The following is a 23543-nucleotide window of genomic DNA, read 5'->3' as shown; positions in this document are numbered from 1 at the left end:
GCTGGAAGAGAGGGCCACACTGAAGCCATAGGAGAGGATATTTAGTTCAGCTGTGTTGGTCAGGAAGGGCTTGCTGGAGGAAGCTGCATCTGAATGGAGGCAAAAGGAGGAACGGAGTCCTCAGGACATGAGAGTGGCCAGAGTGTCCGGGGAGGAGAGGAGAGGAGTGGAGGGTAAGGGGATGTGTATGCGTAGAAGGGGAAGGAAACCATTCCTCATTAAAATGATGTTTGAAGTTGGCTTAATAATACAGGAAAATGTGTACAGTATAATATTAAGTGAAAGCTATTTGAAAAGTGTTAAAAGGTGTAATGACTTGCAACATCACAAGGTAAAATGAAAGCCCAGCCCAAATGGGGTGTTAGGCTCTCTTCAGGGAATCCCTATCACCATCATCCCTAAGAGAAGAAGGACCCCATCTCTGGGAAGCTGGGGAGATGCTTCCCGACTGAAAGGAAGACAGAGTGGACAGCCTGCACTGCACCTCTACTTTCAATGCTCTTTCCATTACGCGGGAGGGGCGCGGGGAGTGGAGTGACCTCTGAGGAGTGACAGGCAGTAACCATGGAGGGGCAGAGAGGACAGAGAGAGGGGAGGAGGGGAGACAATGCTTTGAAACAGAAAGAGCCTAGACTCCAGTGACTGGACAGAGGCACCAGGATGCAGACTTCTGAGTGTTGTGTCAGGTCGTCAGGTCTGGAAGGGACCCAACACACCTGGTTGGATGCTTGACTCTGCCAGACCTGAGAGTCCAGTTCAGGACACGATCAGCCTGACTAATGAGCATTCCTAAAAAGCACTTTCTGTTAGAGCTTCCACACAGAGGAAAAAAGGACAGAGTGAGGACAGTGTAAAAGGAAGGGAACTTATTTTAGTGGGTCCTTTTAGGCCCCCTGACCTAGAATGCTCCCAGGAGACATCTGGTGCTAACTGTGGATGCTGAGGCTCAAAGAGGCTGAATGAATTTTGCCCCAAGACCACACACAGTTATCAGCAGGATCTGGATTGTTTACTCTTTTGACTCCTAATGCCAGGCACCGGTGTCCTGTGCTTGGTAAGAGAGAAAGGCCAAGCAGGGCTGACGTTTGCTGTCAGATACCTTCTTACTCAACAACTGGTTGTCCATTCTAATTCTGTTCTCTCCAACTGTGGACCTTACAGATGCCATCCTGTGTCTCCTGCATTCCCTCCATCACTTCCTGCTCACACTGCTGTCTCCCTGTGCTTTGTCCACTCACCAGCATCATGAATCTGACACTCTGCCTGCTCTGTTAGCATCACTGTGATGCCATCAGCCTCTTGAGTACAGTCTCCCCTTAACCCTACATACTTGTCCTCATCTCTGGACATTTGCAATTGCCTTTCCTATAGCCTGCAGCACCCTGCACCTCCGCCTCCCACCCGTGTCTTTCATTAAGTCTTTCTCATTCCTGGGATCTAAAAATAAGCATCCCTAGAAATACTTCTCCATCTTTCTGCACCTATGATTATTCCCATGTTAACCTTCATTGCCCCTATTTAACATCATGTTCGGAATTAGCAGTCAGTAGTCAGAGAGGGACAGATTCATGTAGTGGGCGGACTCCAGGAGACTCAGAACTCAGGATCGTCTGTGCAGAATGGAGCAGGGACAAGAGACATAAGGGGCTTGCTCTTCGTGCTGTCAGCAAGTCCCTGCAAGTGGCAGACTGGAGCCTGGGGTGGGGGTTGGGGGAGGAGGGTGAGCAGCACTTGAGCCAGAAAGAGGAGAGCCTGGATCCTGGGGACGGCGCTCAGACTCCCACCCCCCTTCCTTCCAAACAGTGCAGGTGTCAACATTTGCTTTTACTTTGTCAAGTACTTATGTCTTTTCTAGCTGATTCTAATACTTCTAAGAATGAAAGCGTGTCTATCCACCTTCATATCCTCGCTGCACCTAGCGCATTATTCCGTGTAGCACTGGGGGGCTGTACTGGTTTGTGACCCGCCCAACCGCGAAGCTTACCTCCTTGCCTGTGTCCATCTAGTCACCGTCACCAATGACCATGGCCTCTTCTTCAACCCTCTACATCACTAGGAAGGTGACATAATAGTCTGCCTAAGTACTTGAGCCTCTTTGTAAGCTGTGAACAGAGTAAGAGGCTCGTGTACAGGCTGCCTACCTCTGTCCCAGCAAGCTTTTGGTACCCCAACTGCAACAGAGCGCAGACAGGGTGTTTCTCTTCATTAACATCAATAATGACCCTAATATTCTCAGTCCTGTGCTATAAAGGAACTTGTGCTGATTATTCATTTCCCAGGTAGCCACAACATGAGTGTTCTCTGGGGTCCTGAGGGAGACTGAAGCTCAGTAATTGTCCCAGGACTTACACATTCTCTCAGGAGCAGACTCTGGTAAGGGGGAAAGATGTCTTCTGGCAATACTGGGATTTGGAGTTTCCGCTAGTAAAGTTATTAATTGCCTGTGTCTAAGATTTGATCAGAGTCACATCCATCCAGCCAGAAATATCAGCCACTGATATATGAAGCAACACTCTTTAAAGTAAGTCACAAAAGGCCTCTGAAAAAATTAGTAATGTGTGCAAATTTAATCACTCTTGAAACAGTAGAACATGTATGAATCCAGGTCATTCCCAGTCTAAATTGCATTTTTCCTCATATGCTTTAATGGGCACTATAATGTGCAATCCTTGTGCCACAGTTGGAAGCTGGGCAGGGGCAGGCTCCACTGGCACTGAGAGTGCACAGCCCCTGTGCCACAGTTGGAAATCAAGTACCTCTCAACTGCCCTCTGGAACTGAGACAGGGGTCCCCGTGAACAAACAGAGTAGAGCAGGATAGCTGGCGCTGCAGAGTGGGGCTCCAGCAGGCCCCAGGCTCATGATTTGGAATGAGCTGAGTCCAAATGGGCTGGGCAGAGGCAGGATCCACTTGCTCCAAGAGTGCGAAGCCCCTGCACCAGAGTTGGCAACTAGGGACTGCACCACTTCCCTCTAGAACAGAGAGGGTGGGCCCACGAACAAACAAAATTCAGTAGGATAGCATGTGTGGGGTAGAAAGGGAGCTCCATCAGGCCCCCAGCCCGTGATTTGGAACTGAGCTGAACCTGGCTAGTTTGGGCAAGGGCGGGATCTGCAAGTCAGAGAGTGTGCAGCCCCTTCACCTTTGTTGGAAGCTAGGTGCTCCACCATTCCTCCAAAATGGAGGAAATTCGGAGGGTGAGGATCATCATTGACAGCACCCATCCACATATCAACAGCATCACTACTCTTGTGGAGTTTTAGTGCAATAGTGGTGCACATGGTCTGAATGCCAGTTCCTGACATCCCAGAAGGAGCCCTCTGAAAAGATGTCCACCAACACCATCAGCACAGTGTCCCAATGCATAGAATAAATTAGAAAACAAACAACAGGGAGAAGGAAAAATATTAATAACCAAGCAGCTCTCAGGGGAAGGACACACCACAAAAAGAAAATCAGCCACCAGAACTCAACTACTATGACATGGAAGAACCTCTCTTCCTGCCAGATAGAGAATTTAAAATCATCATGATTAAAAAACATAAAGATGATGAAAAGGGAAAAAAAATTATATGAGACAAAAAATTAATGAACTGAAGAATGAACTGAAGAATGAAATTGAGACCTTAAGGAAGGTAATAAAAGAAACACAGGAAATGAAAAAATTAGTGGAGGAGATAAAGAACCCTGGGAAAAGCAATGAAAACAGAACTGATGAAATAGAAGAAGAAATCAGTACTCTTGAAGATACAGAAATAAAAAGAATCAAAACAGAAAAGGAAAGAGAAGTACAAAGGAAATCTCCTTGAGAAGAATCACCTTGAGAACTATATGACAACAGGAGGAAAGGAAATATAAGAGTATAGTAATCCCAGAAGGTGAGGAAAAAGACCAAGGAACCAAGAAACTATTCAAGGAGATAATCGCAAGCATGAAGAAATGAAAATAGACATGAAAGAAGCAAATTTCCACAATGAAAGGAAAACTACAGCTAGACACATAATATAAAGCTCAAGAATCCAAGAGAAGGAAAAAATAATGAAGCTGATGAGAGGGAAGAAACAGATAACATATAAAGGAAAACCAATCAGGCTGACATCAGAATTCTCCTAAGAAACACTATGGGCAAGAAGAGAATGGAGGGACATATTCAACAAACTCCAAGACAACAAATGCCAACGAAGAATATTTTATCCTGCAAAGCTCTCCTTCCTCTATGAAGGAAAAATAAGGACCTTCTCAGACAAACAGAAGCTCCAGGAATTCATTTACACTAAACCCTCACTCCAAAAAATACTACAAGAAGTCCTAAAGCCAAACCTACAGAGGAATGAATAAGAACAGAATAAGAGAAGGAATAAAATTACAAAAAAACAAATGAAATGGCAAATACGGATGCCAACATATCAATATTAACTTTAAATGTAAATGGACTAAATTCATCAATAAAAAAAACAGAATTGCAGGTTGGATTAAAAAAACAAAATCCAACCTTCTGCTGTCTCTAGGAAACACATTTAACCACAAAAGATAAACATATACTGAAAGTAAAGGGTTGGAAAACAATCCTACAAGCTAATGGGCCAAAAAAGAAGGCAGGGACAGCTATACTTATAACAGATGAAATAGACTTCAAACTTTAAAAGGTAAAAAGAGACAAAGATGGACACTACATTATGATTAAGGAGATAGTATATCAGGAAGATATAACACTCATCAACACATACTCACCGAATGAAGGAGCACCAAAATACCTAAGACAATTATTATCAGCTCTGAAAACAGACATTAGAGAAAATACATATATAGTAGGAGACTTCAACACCCCACTCTCACCAATGGACAGAACAAGAAGACAAAAAAGAAACAAAGACACTAGAACCCTAAATAAAGACTGATACCTCAAGGGCTTAACACACATCTATAGGACAATGCACACAAAAAAATCTGAGTACACCTTTTTCTCAAGTGCACATGGATCATTCTCTGGAATTGATCACATATTGGGCCACAAGAAAATATCAACAGATACATTAAGATCAAATCATTCCACCTATAGTCTCTGATCACAAAGGCATCAAACTAGAAATAAACCATGAAAAGAAAGCAAGGAACTCAATCACTTCATGGAGATTGAAATCCGTAAGTTTAGATATAAACTTCACATATCTCTGTTCCCTGGAATATCTCCTGTATGAATACCTCACCTACCTCTCATAAATATGTAGTAATATCTCATTGTGGTTTACTTTGACTTTCCTTTATGGCTTATTATTTTGAACATCTATTTTATGTGCTTATTTATTATCTGTATATCCTCTTCAGTGAAATGTCTGTTTGTATATTTTGCCCATTTTCTAGTTAGGATTTTTTTTATTATTGACTCTTGGGAGTTCATTATGTAGTCGAGATATTGGTCTTTGCTCTTTAACCAGTTCAAGTGAAAGGAACCTTTCACCATTTAAGGAATTTAATAAAATAGAAGCTGCAACTATCTCCTGACAGTTTGCTCCCCTGGACTAAACCTCCAGAATTGGGAGTCACTTTTATAAATAGGATAATTGATACTGATTAGCATGAAGACTTATGGTTATTACTACACGATGGGGAGCAGAAAGTAATATGTCTAAAGTCTAGAGAATATATTTGGGTAAATATTAGTACTTCCATGAACAGTAGTAAATATTATCGAGAAACTTCAGTCACCATAACACAAAAAGAATGGAGTAAGAACTCAAACCCTGATTCAGACAAAAGGCCTCAGATATCCTACCAGGCATTAATATAGAACTGCCAAAAGGATCACCAAAGTGAGGGGAATTTAGACTGAGCAGTGGAGGGTGGTGAAAATACATTTTAATTATAGGATAAAGTACAGTCACGGAGTCTGTAATCTTGTTTCACCACGCCTTGTACTTGTAACTTTCCAGTCATAACTGGCCACCACCTTGAATAGAATTCTGCATTGTGGGATGAAACTTATCCTATCTGGAAAAAAGTGAGGGTGAGTGCATTTTAACAACAAAAAAGGGAGGCCTCATGGTGTAGATTAGGAGCAGAATAAACTGGGAAGCTACACATTGATGTGAGTATGTTAGGAATTGATTGTATCAGATATAAACTTTGCACATCTGTGTGAGTTCTCTTGCCTCTCTTCTGTATGAACACCTCACCTGCCTCCTGGATCACATCACTCCCACTGACCACCTCATCCCCTGTCAGAGTAGTGTCTGCCATTCAGCATGAGGGAACAAAATGTGTGTATGTTCTCCACCACTATCATTGCCAAAACTCCTTATGTATCAGGAATTCCAGTTGAAGCCACAGACCTCACAGGGCTCTATGCAGACAGCCATGCACCAACCCAAACTATTTTGAGTTTACCACAATTTATAGATTGGGATGAAATACAGCTATAGGGCACAGGATCTGAATTCTTCAATAGCTGCTGAGGGGCCTGATGTCCATTTGTTAACCTGTGTCTTCACTTTTTTTTTATGAGGCTAGCATTCTCTCCCTTAAAATGATTAATAATTGTCCTGCCTATCTTTGGGAGATTTTTTTTTTAATTTTGTGGAATAAATAACTGTGGTTTGCCACCATAATAGAGAAACTCCATCACATATGTAGCTTTAAAAGCCAGACACATTCTCTCTCATATATATAAAGAAATGTATATGCTGAAGCAAGAGCAATTGGAAAGCAATCCTACAAGCTAATGGACCAATAAAGAAGGCAGGAACAGCTATACTCATATATATATATATATATATATATATATATATATATATTTAAAACTTCTGCCAACAGCTTTTATTTCAGCCAATTGGGAGAGGGAAGAGGGGTACTGACCAACACAACTGTCTGCTTTGGGGGTAAAAGCTGGAAGAAGTTGCACATACCCCTTCCATTTATATTCTATTGGTCAAAACTTAGTCACTTGGCCACACCGGCTGTAACTGAACTTGGGGTATGTATTCATTTTATTTGCAGCTCATACGCCCAGATAATATTACATTTGTACAAAAGAACAAAAAGCTTGTATGAGGGAAATACTTGTATTTGTCGTCCATGCTACATGGGATCTCTTGAGGAGAGCTGAAAGCCCTGAGAGCATGAAGAATTGATGACAGCAGGTGAACTCATGAGCACTCACTTGATTACTCTCTAAATTCACAAGTTTGGTGGAACAGAGTGAAGGAGATTTCTTCCCTGGTGTTCATAGAAGTTGGCCTTTGGAGTGGTCCCCATGGGAGTGACTGATGGCAACTGTGTGGTTCTTGCGACAATTCTCCTATGGGATCATCTTGTCCCTGTCTCTGCTCCAGGGGAGTATCCAGAGGGATAGAAATAGGAAATGAGCTTTGACACCTTGACTACCTATTACCAAGCAGGGTAACAACATCCTAGAGAACTTTAGTCCACATGCCAAATTAAACTGATATCTGAGAGTACAGCCGTAATAAAAATATAGTTGATCTTTGAACAACATGGGTTTGACTTCACATGGTGTTTCTTGGAACAGATGACAGAATCTTACAGTATCAGTAAATACAGTGCAAATGCATTTTCTCTTTCTTAGAATTTTCTAAATGACATGTTATTTTTCTCACTATTTTATTGTAAGAATACAGTATATAATACAAAATATCTGTCAATCAAAGGCTTATGTTATCCGTAAGACTTTTGGTCAATAGTAGGCAATTAGTTAATTTGGGGGAAATCAAAGGCTGTATGTGGATCTTTGACTATAAAAGGTCAGTGTGCCTAATCTCAATATGCCTAAATAAACAACATAAATCACATGAATCTAATTTTTATTGTAAAATAGATAGCATTTAATATTGGCCTATTCATGGAATAAGAATATTGAGAAGATATTGAGAATATGAGGCATGAAATCAATATGGAAAATTAGTTATGACAATTGAAGTAAAAATTCAGTAGATGAGGTCATAGCAGGAAGGGGAAAATGAGTTATTGGGCAAGTAATCAAATAGTGTAACTCTCTTAAGACAGCAAACATTTAAAAATGAAATACAGAAAATGGGGGGAGGCATGGGAAGAGAGGTAGAGAATACAAATAAAGGTGCAAAATCTAGACATAAGATTCCCAGGGACATAGAAACAGGAGAAGGAAATGGTTTATGAAGTAATGGTGATTAATTTCCGAGAGATGTAACAAGAAATTGTAAAGGAATCATGAATTTGACAATATAGAAATGACAATCATTATTTATTTAGCTTTGCTTAAGTCTTTGTTGATACTTGAAGGCCACCATTTTCAACAGAATAAACCTTGAGAAACACAAAAATATCTTTCCTTCAACTGTGAAACTCACCATTCACAATCAGCCATGACTTAAGCAGCTAAGGAAGAAGGTGGATATACTAGTTACCATAATATTTAACTTAAATTTATTTCCCCTCTTATAACAAATGGTTTATAAACTATTTACTAAAAATAACATAGATCTTTCCTGTATTGAGAGAGTTTTGACTTAATAGTTGCTAAGATTTAAACTCATAACCTTGAGCAATATGTGTTTGTATAATTTCCATTTATAGAAAAATATATACTTGTTCACATAAAGTTGTAAACTCTTTGCCAACCATAATGACCTAACTTGCTAAATTTTGATCCTTAACTCTTTTCCAAGACCACTGATTGAGTTTGAAAAACTAGTATAAAAGACTGTGCAGCTTTTTAGAATTATGAACATTGCCAAAGATATTCCTCCTATGAAAGGTTATTTTATAAAGTAAATGAGTAAATAAGTACATCTTAACAGATAAACTTCAGAGATGATGCAAAATCTGTTTTTTTCCTCAATAATACTCAACTCAAAGTGGGAATTCAGGGATGGGGGCATGTGGCAAAAGAGGGCATGCAGGACTCAAAACTGAGACACTTGAGGTAGAAATTTCTCTGAATTCCAATTGAGGGCACAGAGGACAACAGCAGTTTATCTTCAGGAGTTACTAGCCTTTTAAGAAGGAGACTTTTCCCCTGACAAGTCTGCCCAGGGCTCCCTGCATGTCCTTGTTCCGCAGGCTGTAAATGAAGGGGTTCAGCAGGGGAGTCACCACTGTGTACATCACAGCAGCTGCTGTATCCTCTTCTACTGAGTTGGAGGAAGAGGATGAGGGGAAAATATAAGCCCTGATCACCGTTCCAAAGAACAGGGCAACGACAGCAAGGTGGGACCCGCAGGTAGAGAAGGCCTTGCGTCTCCCCTGGGCAGAGGGGACCTTGAGAATGGCTAAAACAATACGGGTGTACGATATCAGGACAAGTATAAAGGGGATTAAAATGATTGCTGACCCAAAGACCAAGAGTGCAATCTCATTGACCGTAGAGTCAGAGCATGACACCTTTATCAGGGGGTCCAGATCACAGAAAAAGTCAGGAATGATTTTATTGGGGCAGAAGGAAAGTCGGAACATCAGGAAGGTGTGGATCATAGCATCAAGATTTGTAAGGGTCCAGCAGACAGTGACCAGGATGGTGCAGCGACGGGGACTCATGATCATCCTGTAGTGCAGGGGGTGGCAGATGGCCACGTAGCGGTCATAGGCCATTGTGGCCAAGAGAAAGATGTCCATGTCCCCAAAAGTCAAGAAGAAGTAGAGCTGGGTCAGGCATCCTGCATAGGATATGGACCTGCTCTGGGTCTGGATGTTCACCAGGGCTTTGGGCACAGTGGTGGACACGAAAAGGATGTCTGCACAGGACAGGCTGGCAAGGAAGAAGTACATGGGAGTGTGGAGATGTGTGTCGGTGGCTATGGCCAGGATGATGAGCAGGTTGCCAGTCACGGTGACCAGGTACATCCACAGGAACACTAGGAAGAGCATGTGTTGTTGTTCTGGCCTCTCTGAGAGTCCCCAGAGGAGGAACTCAAAGCTGCTGGTCTGGTTCCTTTCTTCCATAATCCCAGAAGTCAGAACATGGGTCCTTGATTCAGACTCACTAAAATTCTATAAATAAAGTTCACTGTAAATGATTGATGAATATGCCATTCTCTGAGCTCTAGAGAAGAATGACCACATGTAGATGTATTGATCACACTCTAGATGCACCGAATATTTTTACTGAAACCTACTCAATGCAATGTGTTAATAGTATGGGAAATAATAAAGAGAATTCAAATAGTGTTCTTGTTTCATTTCCTTACACTATTTTCTATCCCAAATTCTTGTACCTGTAGTTTTCTTTTCTTCGGGAAAGTGAGAATCTTTCATTTATTAATTCCATAGATATCAAGTGTCAGTTCTGAACTTGGCACAGGACAAGGTAAAATACATAATAGTAACCTTACCCTCAACAAATTTAAATCCAATTGGACAGATATAATGGAATATACTAAAATACTATAGCATTTTGATTCTCAACCCATGCAACCGCCATCAAATCATTCTCACAGGCCAGTGTTTACCTATTTTAATCTATCATGACCAAGAGTCAATATTCCACAGATATTGTTTCATATTATCCAATCTGCCAGAAACCAATACAAGTCAAGCAATTTTTTTTTTTTTTTTTTTTGTGGGACCCTTGCCGGTGGCTGGGGATCGAACTTGCGCTGCAGAGGCTGCGGGCAGCCTCGCAACCCAGCGCTCAACCGCTGCGCCACCAGGGGAGGCCCAATTATTTAGTAAAGATTTATAATGATATGTCTTCAGTTTTCTGTAATGACATTGAGAAATCTTAATTTCTAGTCTCTAAAATCTCAAGATTGATAGGACTGACTCTCTCTCTCTCCCTCTCTCTCTCCCTCTTTCTTTCCTGATACAAACCAGATCATGGTAGAAAATGAAAATTTTCTGAGTCCTAAATATCCTTCAGGATCTTGGCAATGGAGGTGGGTAACATATTGAGGCAAAATCTTGAACAAAGCCAGGCAGTCGGATCCCTGAACAGGGTAGAGATAGGGAGTAGGAACTCTGAACATGAGGTGGAAGAGGGATTGTGGGCTGAGATAAAGATGTCAGGGAACCGAGGGCCCAATTTGGGGATTTTGAGGAGTGTCTGGAGCATTATTCTGTGTACAATAAAGAGCCACTAATGTTGCTTCCTAATGTGATGTTAGTGCTTGAGTAGCAACATAAAACGCTATTCCTTTACCGTAGGTAGAACCAAGTTAGGGTTGGTCATTCAGATGGAGAAAAAGAAATCACCTTTGTTACTAAAAAATAATAGGTTAGAAAATGTTCCTGAGCTGTGTCACTGAGTTGATTTTTTTTTTTAATTTTTTAAAAGATTTTGTTTTAAAAGATTTTATTATTTATTTATTTATTTATTTGTTTGTTTATTTATACAAGCACTGGGTACAGTCAGAGGCGCGGGAGGGTGAGAGAATTCACCAGAGCTAGAGTGGGGAGCAGAACAGACAGACAGACGAAGTACACTGCTGAGGGGAGCAGCGGGCATGGCAGGAGAGGTCTGTCGCGCCATGTGGGACCCTTGCCTGGGGCCGGGGATCAAACCGGCGCTGCAGAGGCTGTGCACAGCTTTGCAGCCCAGCGCTCAACCGCTGCGCCACCGGAGAGGCCCGAGTTGATTCTTTTTTTTATAGTTTTTTGAATTAAATCTATTTCCTTTTTCACAGGCTTTGTTGAACAACATGGACCTCTCTCACAGGGGGACAAGCCTAGCCTTACAAAATATAAAACCTGGACAATCAAAGCAAAAGTGTGCTTCCTACTGTGATGAGAAGGAAAACTGAAGCCCAAAATAAAGCGGTCAGATAAGTCACCCTAAGTAGGACTGAAGAAACCAGTACCGAGGACAGGACGGGAAATATCAGGTGTTTGGAGTGAATGTTCTCCTTAATAAATGAGGCAATCACAAATGGGTGAGTTTTCTATCTCTGAAAGGTAAAATTCTACACATGTCTGCATAAGTATCATCTACTACATAAAATTTCACTGGTCTTTCCATAGAAAAACTGCCTTGTCCCAAACATCCACAATATTATGCCTACAGAATTTTGGTGATTTTCCTCTGTCAGCACTTGAATTAAACATTTTTGCATCCCTGTATTACCTACAGATTATCTTATATGTTTTGCTACACTCATTGTGCCTGCCACAGTAGCTTGCATACAGAAAGATTTAAGGAAATATCAGAAAGAAAGCAAGCCTGAAAATTCAGGCTTTTCAACAGAAGAGACTCACTAGAAAAGCATCTATTAGAGAAAAATTCCGGTACAATATGCTTCCAGAATTTTAAGAATGTAACAAAACAATTAAAAATTTTGAACGACTATTATAATGGAGACACAAGAAACTCAGAGAAGAGATGTCTAGATAACTGCAAGACGTGAAATGGAAACTTAAAAGACTTTGTAAGTAAATGAAGCAAAAGTCATTTTTTCAAAGTAAACTCTTGCAAGTATTTGTATGAACAAAACAGAAATATTATAAGGGACATAAAGATAGAAATAAAAATCAAAAGGAAACTTTTAATAATAAAAGAGTTGCAGAGAAAGAAAGGTTATAGGAACTGGCAAAGAATTTCCAATATGAGCAAATTCTCAAGAGAAGACAACTAAATTGAAATAGAAGGATTTAATTTCTAATATTTAAGTGAGCATCCATGAAGTACCGGAAGACCCTCACCTAGCTATTGAAAAAGCAAACCATATACCTGAGAAAATCATACAAAACAGCTAATCACCTAAATAGACACCCTATAGGAGTCCTCCTAAACATTAGTGTGCATATAATCATTGTGGTCACATAAGTGAGAGCAGATTTGTATTATCTTATTTAAACTCCACTTTACAGTACGAAGCACAAACTCTTAGTTCCACTAATAGACAAAGACTTTGATGTTCAAATAAATTAAGTAAATTCAGCTTGCCTTGTCCACTTGTTATAAATGGTAGAGCCAAAAATTAAACTCAACTCTCTCAAAATTTAAAACCTATGCTGTAGGGTAAGTGATTTTCAGGCTTTTCTGCCCTCCTGCCATTAGGATTGCCCTGCCTGATGGGGCACCTGCATTCTGTTACATTGTTACAGTTGTGTTATAGTTGTGTTGTTTACTTCTGTGGGCCATGACTGCAGTATTGAGATATTCACCAAGAGAAGCAGAGGAAGGAGAAAGACAGGGAGAGAAGAGGGAGGGAAGTCCAGAGTGCAGACTCCTGGGGTGGTTGCCCCCTGGCACCCCTGCCTGCCATGTACCTGGTTGCTGCACTACATGTTAAAGCTCAATAAAAGCCTGAGAAAGCCACCCATTGCCCCGGGACTCTCCTTTACCTGCCCGGTCAGCTCGAATCATGGAAAACCTGCTCTGTGCCCTTCCTGCCACTACATATTCTGTTATCTATGATCACGTCCAGATAATTCTTTCTGATATTTGAGTAGTTCAAAGCTTTTCTCCCTCAAAAGATCTCTGCCATAAGGAAAGAGAAAATTCCTTTTCCAGTACTAACAATGACATTCATTCATTCCACAAGATTACCAAGTGATAAGTAGTGTCAAGAAAGTGTAATCATCTGAGGAAATAGTTACTATTTATATAAAGAAGAGTGAAAAGGAAAAATAAACAAATAAATGTGTATAATAGATTTTCTGCATTCTAATAAAAATAAGATAGGATGAGAATAAAATTTACTGCAGCTACAACAACAAAACCTATGAAATAGTTACGAATCAGTGCAAAATGTAAAACATAAGAAGAAAACTTAGTATTTACAAAAGAAAATCAACAAAGATAGGAAAAACATAACACAGTTATGTCAGTTCTTAAGGAGAAGTTATAGCATCAAAATTCAGATCCTCCCCAACTGAAATACTAATGCAGTGTCACTCAATAGCTGAGTCTCAACTTTTAAGCCTCAGCACGCTGGCACCCAAATTACTATCCAGCACATTGTTATGGTTAGTAAACAACCACGTTGTTATGGTTAGTAAATCCACAGCAGTCTCCACTTGCTAAGATTATCTTGTATGTGTTTACTTTTGCTTGGTCCTTTTTTCCTCCATGACAGCAAGTTCCTTGTGTGACTTGATCACCACTATACCTTTGCCTCATACAGTGGAGGAGGCAGACTAGAAACTCAGTTTATACATGTAGCCTGCTGGAAGAGAGGGCCACACTGAAGCCACAGGAGAAGGATATTTAGTTCAGCTGTGTTGGTCAGGAAGGGCTTGCTGGAGGAAGCTGCATCTGAATGGAGGCAAAAGGAGGAACGGAGTCCTCAGGACATGAGAGTGGCCAGAGTGTCCGGGGAGGAGAGGAGAGGAGTGGAGGGTAAGGGGATGTGTGATGCGTAGAAGGGGAAGGAAACCATTCCTCATTAAAATGATGTTTGAAGTTGGCTTAATAATACAGGAAAATGTGTACAGTATAATATTAAGTGAAAGCTATTTGAAAAGTGTTAAAAGGTGTAATGACTTGCAACATCACAAGGTAAAATGAAAGCCCAGCCCAAATGGGGTGTTAGGCTCTCTTCAGGGAATCCCTATCACCATCATCCCTAAGAGAAGAAGGACCCCATCTCTGGGAAGCTGGGGAGATGCTTCCCGACTGAAAGGAAGACAGAGTGGACAGCCTGCACTGCACCTCTACTTTCAATGCTCTTTCCATTACGCGGGAGGGGCGCGGGGAGTGGAGTGACCTCTGAGGAGTGACAGGCAGTAACCATGGAGGGGCAGAGAGGACAGAGAGAGGGGAGGAGGGGAGACAATGCTTTGAAACAGAAAGAGCCTAGACTCCAGTGACTGGACAGAGGCACCAGGATGCAGACTTCTGAGTGTTGTGTCCTGTCGTCAGGTCGGGGAAGATCCCAGCACACCTGGTTGGATGCTTGACTCTCCCAGACCTGAGAGTCCAGTTCAGGGCGAGATCTTCACCCTAACTAATAAGCAATTCCTAAAAGGTACTTTCCGCTGAGCTTCCACACAGAGGAAAAAAGGACAGAGTGAGGACAGTGTAAAAGGAAGGGAACTTATTTTAGTGGGTCCTTTTAGGCCCCCTGACCTAGAATGCTCCTTGGAGACACTGTTACCATCTGGTGCTAACTGTGGATGCTGAGGCTCAATAAGGCTGAGTGAATTTTGCCCCAAGGCCACACACTGATATCAGCGGGATCTGGATTGTTCTTTCATGACTCCTCATGCTGGACACCCGTGTCCTGTGCTTGGAAGGAGAGTAAGGCCAAGCAGGGCTGACTTTTGGTGTCAGATACTTTCCTACTTGACAACCGGTTGTCTGTTCTAATTCTGTTCTCTCCAGCTGTGGACCTTACAGATGTGTCTCCTGCGTTCCCCCCATCACTTCCTGCTCACACTGCTGTCTCCCTGTGCCTTGTCCACTCACCAGCATCATCAGTCTGCCTGCTCTGTTAGCATCACTGTGATGCCATCAGCCTCTTGAATACAGTCTCCCCTTATTCCCACACACTTGTCCTCATCTCTGGACATTTGCAATTGCCTTTCCTATAGCCTGGAGCACCCTGCACCTCCGCCTCCCACCCGTGTCTTTCAATAAGTCCTTCTCATTGCTGAGATCTTAAAATAAACATCCCTAGGAGGACTTCTCCGTCTTCCTGCACCTTCTGACAATTCCGTGTTAACCTTCATTGCCCCCATTTAATACCATGTTCGGAATTAGCGGTCAGTAGTCACCGAGGGACAGATTCATGTAGTGGGCGGACTCCAGGAGACTCAGTGTCTCAAGAGCGTCCGTGCAGAATGGAGCGGGGAGAAGAGACGGAAGGGGCTTGCTCTTCGTGCTGTCAGTAGCAAGTCCCTGCAAGTGCAGACCAGAGCCCGGATCGGGGGTGAGGGCAGAGGGCGAGCAGCAGTAGAGCCAGAGAGAGGAGAGCCTGGATCCCGGGGCGGCGCTTGACCCCCACCCCCCTTCCCTCCAAACAGCGCAGGTGGCAACCTTTGCTTTCACTTTGTCAAGTGCTTAGGTCTTTTCTAGCTGATTCTAATACTTCCAAGAATGAAAGCATGTCTATTCACCTTCATATCCTCGCTGCACCTAGCGCATTATTCCCTGTAGCACTGGGGGGCTGTACTGGTTTGTGCCCCGCCCAACCGTGAAGCTTACCTCCTTGCCTGTGTCCATCTTAGTCACCGTCACCAATGACCATGGCCTCTTCTTCAACCCTCTACATCACTAGAAAGGTGACATAATAATCTGCCTAAGTACTTGAGCCTGACCCTTTGGAAGCTTTGACTATAGTAAGAGGCTCGTGTACAGGCTGCCTACCTCTGCCCCAGCAAGCTTTTTGTACCCCAACTGCAACAGAGCGCAGACAGGGTGTTTCTCTTCAGTAACATCAATAATGACCCTAATATTCTCAGTCCCTGCTATAAAGTAATTGTGGTGATTGTTTATTTCCCAGGTAGCCACAGCCTGAGCGTTCTCTGGGGTCTTGAGGGAGACTGAAGCTCAGTAATTGTCCCATGACCAATACATTCTCTCAGGAGCAGATTCTGGTAAGGGGGAAAGATGTGTTCCAGCAATACTCGGATTTTCCTTTAGTAAAGTTATTAACTGCCGTGTCTTAGATTTGACCAAAGAGTTATGACCATCCATCCAGAAATATCACTCTATTTTTTTTTTAAGATTTATTTATTTGTTTGTTTGTTTTGTTTATACATGCACTGGGTACAGTCAGAAGCGCGGGAGGGTGAGAGAATTCACCAGAGCCAGAGCGGGGAGCAGAGCAGGCAGAAGGACCGAGGTACACTGCTGAGGGGAGCAGCGGGCGGCAGGAGAGGTCTGCGCGCCATGTGGGACCCTCCTCCGGAGGCCGGGGAGCAAACCGGCGCTGCAGAGGCTGCGGGCAGCTTCGCAACCCAGCGCTCAACTGCTGCGCCACCGGGGAGGCCCAAATATCACTTTTTAAATATCAGTTTAAAGAGTGAAATGACACTCTTTAAAAGAGTGAAAAGAGAAGAGTGTCATTTCACTCTTTAAACTGAGTCACAAAAGGCCTCTGAAAAAATTAGTAATTTGTGTGCAGCTTTAATCACTCTTGAAATAGTAGGACATGTGTGAATCCAAGTTCATTCCCAGTCTAAATTGCACTTTTCCTCATATGCTTTAAAGGGCACTATAAACATGGAGGGTGGGGGCATGGAGAGAGAAGAGAGTGGGACGCAATGGCACCTGGGCTGAGGTCAATAGACTGTGAGGACTCAGGGGCACCAGAGGCCACGGGCTCCAGACAATATCACACTCTGAGCAAGCTTGCTGCTCTACCTTAGATCCTGGATGAAAGTGGCTCCTGGGTCACCAGCAGCTGCCTTCCCTAGAGGGAGTGTCCAGCAGTGGTCCTTGAAGTGCAGCTGCTGCTGCCATGTGATCATAGCTGAGATCCAACACAGACCCACCTCACCAGCATGTCTGCAACTAGTGCTTTCTGTGCTCTTCCTTCATGAATTACTGTGAAATAAAGTCATAGAAAATATACAGTGTTAGAACTACTATAGTTCTTACTTTTTGCATTCTTTCTTTTTGCATTAACACTATAATCTTTATGACTCCTTCTCCTTGATGTGTGGACACCCAGTACTTTGCTTCTTTCATTTCCTATACTTTTTTGGCAAAGTTCAAACTAATGTCCTAAATGTCTACTTTGAACCCTATGCTTTCCTATTGAAATCATTTCAAGAATAATCTACTATAATTGGAGAAAGTGAAAAATATCCTCTGAGGTCTTATCTGGTCTTACTATTGCATATTTATAAAACCTCAACCAATATCCTTTTCTGTTGTTTCCAAATCTTCAGCCATATTGTGTCTATCTCAGATATTTAAATTTTCAAAGATCTTTCATTTCAGGGCTTTTGCCTTTGCATGCCCCTTCCCTGGAGACTCTTCCCTCAACTATTGGAATGACTTTCTATTTCACATATTTTAGTTTGGGCCTTGGCTTAATTGTATAAATTGGCCCAACCATCTTGGAGAGACAGTAGCAATATTAGTCATCTTGCCTTAGGTAACCTGGAAACAACGAAACATAATTCATGGGAATTATGAAAGTGGCTTATTAAAGAAGTGCTCTCGGAGGACAAGATGGAGGTAAGAGGGATGTGAACTCAGCATGTTAGCTTCAGCCTGGTGTTAAGAGAAGCTCTGAATCAGTCCCATCTGGAGGTAAAGAGCGACCTCCTCGTTTACCAGGTGTCAGAGTCAGTCATTGGTCACCGACTGCTCTCCTCCCTCCCAGGGCTGTGAGAGGGAGTGCTTATCCTCTGTGTAGGGAAAGAGGATTTATGACTCAGTGGCAGTCAACATTTATAGAGTTCGGTGGTGTGAATGGGTGAACTACCAATGAAAGGCACCAATAACAGCCACTAGTAAAATTTAAGGTGTGCATAGACTTCATATCGACAATTCATTCTTAGCTAAATATTCTAGGAAAACTTCATTTGTGTGCCCAGAGGAAATGTATAAGAAAGTTCCTTTCAACTTTTTTTTTAATAGAAATAACCTAAATGTCCTTCAACAAAGGAATAGATAAATAAATTATAACATATACTTATTCTAATGGTAAAAATAATGAATTTGGTTATGTGTATCCACAATTAAATTATCAAGAACATAATGAAAAAAGCAAGTTTCAAAATATAACAGTCAATGATATCACTGAAATAAGAATGTTAAATATTCAAAACATTACTAAACATATTTGTGGGTAGACAAGTTTAAAGTCCAAATTTACATAAGAATGACAAACGCAGAGTTAGTGGTAGAAATTTTCTCTGGCAAGGGATGAAATTTGTTGTTCAAAAGATTTCTTCTACTACATTTAAAAAATTTTATTCACACACACAATACAATCACATTTTAGGATTTTGTCAAACTGACCACAGATCTTTCTGGACTTGTGATGGGACAACATCACAATAACCCCATCATAAGTTGAAAATATAAATTGAAAATGCTAACCGGCAGCTGCATCACAAGAGAGTATATAAGGGACTCACCGGTGGTGCAGGGGTTTGAGTGCAGTGCTATGAAGCTGTCCGCAGCCTCTGCAGTGCAGGTCCGTCTGCCTGTTCTGCTCCCCGCTCTGTCTCTCACCCTCCCATGCCTCTGATCTGTACCCCAGTTCTTATGTAAATAAATAAATCTTTAAAAAATAAACAAGGGAGTATATATTACCTCAATTTCTATTGAATGGGTGTTGCTTTCACAAAATGTAAAATAGAGAGATCTTAAGTTGAACCGTTGTAAGTCAGTTGCTCTCATAATAGATAACTGGTGATTATTTTTGGTTCTATATAACGATTAAAATACAGAAAAGATGTGGTTGTATGTATACCTAAAATGATGCTTCCTTTACCTAATAGTCCACTGATGTATCCACCAAATATACTTTTTAATTTATTTTTTTTAATTTTTTAAAATTTATTTTTTACATCAGTGTTCATTTTTTTTTTTAATTTTATTTTTATAGTCCCCGTACAATTGCAACCCCCTTATTTTGACCCCAATCTCCCCTTTCCCTCCCATAGTGTGTCTCTGGTTCATAGTTGTTTGTTGATTTTGATTTTTTCTTTCTTATAGTTACTCTTTTTCCTGGTCTCTTATTTAAGTTTTCTAGATTCCTGCTATGAGTGAGACCATCCGGTATTTTTCTTTTTCTTTCTGGCTTATTTCGCTGAGCATGATCCCTTCCAACTCCATCCATGTTGCTGCAAACTGCATGTGTTTATCTTTTTTGAATGCTGAGTAATATTCCATGGTGTATATGTACCACATCTTCTTGATCCAGTCATCTATTTTTGGGCATTTGGGCTGTTTCCAAAGCTTAGCTATTGTAAATAGTGCTGCTATAAACATAGGGGTGTAGGTGCCCTTTGGAATTACTGTTTCTGTGTCCTTTGGGTAAATACCTAGGAGTGGAATTGCTGGCTCATATGGAAGCTCTATGTTTAGTAGGTCAAGAAATCTCCACACAGCTCTCCATAGTGGTTGGACTTGTTTGCATTTCCACCAGTAGTGCAGGAGAGTTCCTTTTTCTCCACATCCTTGCCAACATTTGTTGTTGCTAGTTTTTTTAATATGTGACATTCTCACTGGTGTGAGATGGTGTCTCATTGTAGTTTTGATTTGCATTTCCCTGATTGCAAGTGATGTTGAACATTTTTCATATGCCTGTTGGCCATTTGTATTTCCTCTTTGGAGAAGTTTCTTTTTAGCTCTTGTGCCCATTTTTTGACTGGATTATTTTCTTTGTTTTTGTTGAGTCTCATCAGCTCTTTGTAGATTTTTGTGATCAGTCCTTTATCATTAGTGTTGTATGCAAAATTTTCCTCCCAGTCAGTGTGGTTTCTCTTTGCTTTGGTTATTGTCTCTTTTGCTGTGTAGAAGCTCTTTAATTTGATGTAGTCCCAGCTGTTGATCTTTGCCTTCACTATCACTGCTTTGGGTGATGTGTATGTAAAGATGTCTTTGAGGTGCATGTCATGTAGTGTTTCGCCTATATTTCCTTCTATGTATTTTATGGTTTCAGGTCTTATGTCTAGTTCTTTAATCCATTTTGAGTTGGTTTTTGTGCATGGTGTGAGGTAGTAGTCAAGTTTTGTTGGAGACGGCCACCCTGTGTAGTGAGCAAAAGGGCCTTGACCCGAGTCTCTAAGGCATGTGAAAACACATGCGTCTCGGAGGAAAACCTCTGAGTGACAGGACTTGGTGTTGAGAGCCTGGAAAGTGACCTGCGTGGAGTCGGGCTTCTACATCTCCACAGTCTGAGAATAACAAAATGGAGAGATCCTGCGCAGTAAGCAGAAAGGCCTTGACCTGAGTCCCTAAGGCATGTGAAAACACATGTGTCTTGGAGGAAAACCTCTGGGTGACAGGTTGGTGTTGAGAGCCTGGAAGTGAACTGCGTACATCTCCACAGATTGACAACAACAAAATAATGAGCGAACTTCCCAGGCTCAGACTAGGAGGCGATAAGATTATGTGTGTGAGAACTAACCGCCTGGTATCATACTGTCTGAAGTAAATAGATAATAGTAAGAAAATAGACTAATCATTCATACATGTTATCATTATGTGGTATGCTTTGATGTTACACCTGCTACAATTAAAATAGTATATAATGAGCACTAAGACAATAAAGATTCGCTGCATGCTGGACATGACAGTCCCCCATGTCTGATTTCCCTCACCGTCGCAGTTCAGGTTCGGACTCACTAAAAGTCCACAAAGTTTCGTTCTTTTGCATGTAGCGACCCAGTTTTCCCAGCACCATTTATTGAACAAACTTTCTTTGCTCCAGTGCATAATTTTTGCTCCTTTGTCAAAGATTAGTTGACCATAAATCTGTGGGTTTATTTCTGGGTTTTCTATTTGGTTCCATTGGTCCGTGTGTCTGTTCTTGTTCCAATACCACGCAGTTTTGATGATTATGGCTTTGTAGTATAGTTTGAAATCTGGGAAAGTAATGCCTCCATTCCCTTCTTTTTTTTTCAGGAGGGTTTTGGGTATTCGGGGTTTTTGGTGGCTACATATGAATTTCATCAATATTTTTTCTATTTCATTGAAGAATGACATCGAAATTTTAATTGGAATAGCATTGAATATGTAGATTGCTTTTGGTAGGATGGCCATTTTGATAATGTTAATTCTTCCAATCCAAGAGCAGGAGATGTCTTTCCATTTCTTTGTGTCTATTTCTATTTCAGTGTTTTATAGTTTTCCTTGTATAGGTCCTTTACTTCTTTTGTTAGGTTTATAACCAGGTATTTGATTTTTTTTGTTTCAATAATAAAAGGAATGGTTTTCTTGATTTCTTCTTCAGATTTATTGTTTATGTATAGGAAGGCTACTGATTTTTGTGTTTTGATTTTGTATCCTGCCACTTTACTAAACTGATTGATTAGTTGAATTAGTTTTTCTGTGGAGTTTTGGGGTTCTCTATGTATATAATCATATCATCCACAAATAGTGATAATTTGACTTTTTCCTTGCCTATTTGGATTCCTTGTATAGCTTTCTCTTGTCTTACTGCTCTGGCTAGGACTTCCAGTATTATGTTGAAAAGCAGTGGTGAGAGTGGACATCCTTTTCTTGTTCCAGATCTTAATGGGAATGCTTTCAGCTTTTCACCATTGAGAATGATATTGGCTGTGGGCTTGTCACAGATGGCCTTTATGATGTTGAGGTATGTTCCTTGTATCCCAAGAATTTCAAGGGCCTTTATCATAATTGGGTGTTATACTTTGTCGAATGCTTTCTCAGCATCTATGGATATTATCATATGGTTTTTGTATTTCTTTTTGTTGATGTGTTGGATTACATTGATTGATTTTCAGATGTTGAACCATCCTTGTGTCCCTGGAATAAATCCTACTTGGTCGTGTTGAATTATCTTATGGATACATTGTTGGATTCTGAGAGCTAAAATTTTATTGAGGATTTTTGCATCAGTGTTCATTAGGGAGATTGGCCTGTAATTTTCTTTTTTTGTGCTGTCTTTTTTGGGTTTTGGTATTAGTGTAATGTTGGCTTCGTAGAACGTATTTGGTAGTATTCCTTCTTTTTCAATTTTTGGAAAGAGTTTGTGTAGGATAAGAACTACTACACTGCTGAATGTTTGGTAGAATTCATTTGTAAAGCCGTCTGGGCCTGGGCTTTTGTTTTTGGGGAGTGCTTTGATTACTGCTTCAATTTTGCTGCTTGTAATTGGTCTGTTTAGTTGTTCTGTTTCTTCTTTGTCCAGCTTTGGATGATTATATCATTCTAGGAATTTGTCCATCTCTTCTAGGTTGTCAAATTTGTTTGCATATAAGTGTTCATAGTAATCTCTGATTATTCTTTTGATTTCTACTGAATCTGTTGTGATTTCTCCTCTTTCATTTATAATCCTATTTGTATGTGTTTTCTCCCATTTTTTTCTTTGTAAGCCTTGCTAGAGGTTTGTAAATTTTGTTTTGTTTATTTTTTCAAAGGACCAACTTTTGGTTTCATTGATCTTTTGGATTGTTTTTTTAATTTCCATTTCATTTATTTCTGCTTTGATTTTTATTATTTCCTTTCTTCTACTGGCTTTAGGGTTTCTTTGTTGTTCTTTTTCTAGTTCTTTGAGATGTGAGATTAGGTTGTTTCTTTGAGTTCTTTCTTGTTTGTTGATGTGAGCCTGTATTGCTATATATTTTCCTCTTATTACTGCTTTTGCTGCATTCCATACATTCTGGAAAGTGGTGTCCTCCTTGTCATTCAACTCAAAGTGTTTTTTAATTTCTTCTTTGATCTCATTAGTCCAGTGGTCTTCCAGTAGTGTGGATTTCAATCTCCCTGAAGTGGGAGGGTTCCTTGTTTTCTTTTCACAATTTATTTCTAGCTTGATGCCTTTATGATCAGAGAAGATAGTTGGAATGATTTTGATCTTCATGTATCTGGTAATATTTGTCTTGTGGCCCAGTATGTGATCGATTCCAGAGAATGATCCATATGCACTTGAGAAAAATGTGTACTCAGAATTTTTTGGGTGCAGTGTCCTATAGATGTCTGTTAAGTCCATGAGTTCTATGTCTTTATTTAGGCTTCTAGTGTC

General features: G+C 40.9%; 2 protein-coding genes across 6 annotated transcripts in view; both read right to left on the bottom strand.

Annotated features, from left to right (window-relative positions):
• Positions 1-23543, bottom strand: part of LOC119232357 (olfactory receptor 1P1-like) — a 251030-nt gene that overhangs the window by 24782 nt on the left and 202705 nt on the right. For 2 of the 5 annotated variants that reach the window (XR_008549518.1, XR_008549517.1), the window contains exons 5-7: positions 17234-17416; positions 16073-16141; positions 9961-9981 (exon numbers count right to left, since the gene is read on the bottom strand). The gene's annotated coding sequence lies outside the window, so the exon portion shown is untranslated. Of the gene's footprint in view, positions 1-9028; positions 9056-9960; positions 9982-14136; positions 14183-16072; positions 16142-17233; positions 17417-23543 lie in introns of those variants that run through there. The other 3 variants (XR_005122053.2, XR_008549514.1, XR_008549515.1) reach the window with 3 other exon arrangements.
• LOC119231477 (olfactory receptor 1P1-like) lies at positions 8983-9938 on the bottom strand. Its single transcript, XM_037493213.2, has one exon. It carries the CDS (start codon positions 9931-9933, stop codon positions 8983-8985), a length of 951 nt encoding a protein of 316 aa, XP_037349110.1. The 5' UTR covers positions 9934-9938.

This window comes from Talpa occidentalis, unplaced genomic scaffold (genome assembly GCF_014898055.3).
Source record: "Talpa occidentalis isolate TD23 unplaced genomic scaffold, MPIMG_talOcc4v2.1 talOcc4.7, whole genome shotgun sequence".
In the NCBI taxonomy this organism is placed as follows: domain Eukaryota; kingdom Metazoa; phylum Chordata; class Mammalia; order Eulipotyphla; family Talpidae; genus Talpa; species Talpa occidentalis.
The sequence above is the reverse complement of the archived record's forward strand: the minus strand, read 5'-3'. Positions and strand labels throughout refer to the sequence as shown.

Bases quoted from the DNA above. Each gene is read 5' to 3' on its own strand.
- LOC119231477 (XM_037493213.2), bottom strand. From the start codon at position 9,933: ATGGAAGAAAGGAACCAGACCAGCAGCTTTGAGTTCCTCCTCTGGGGA.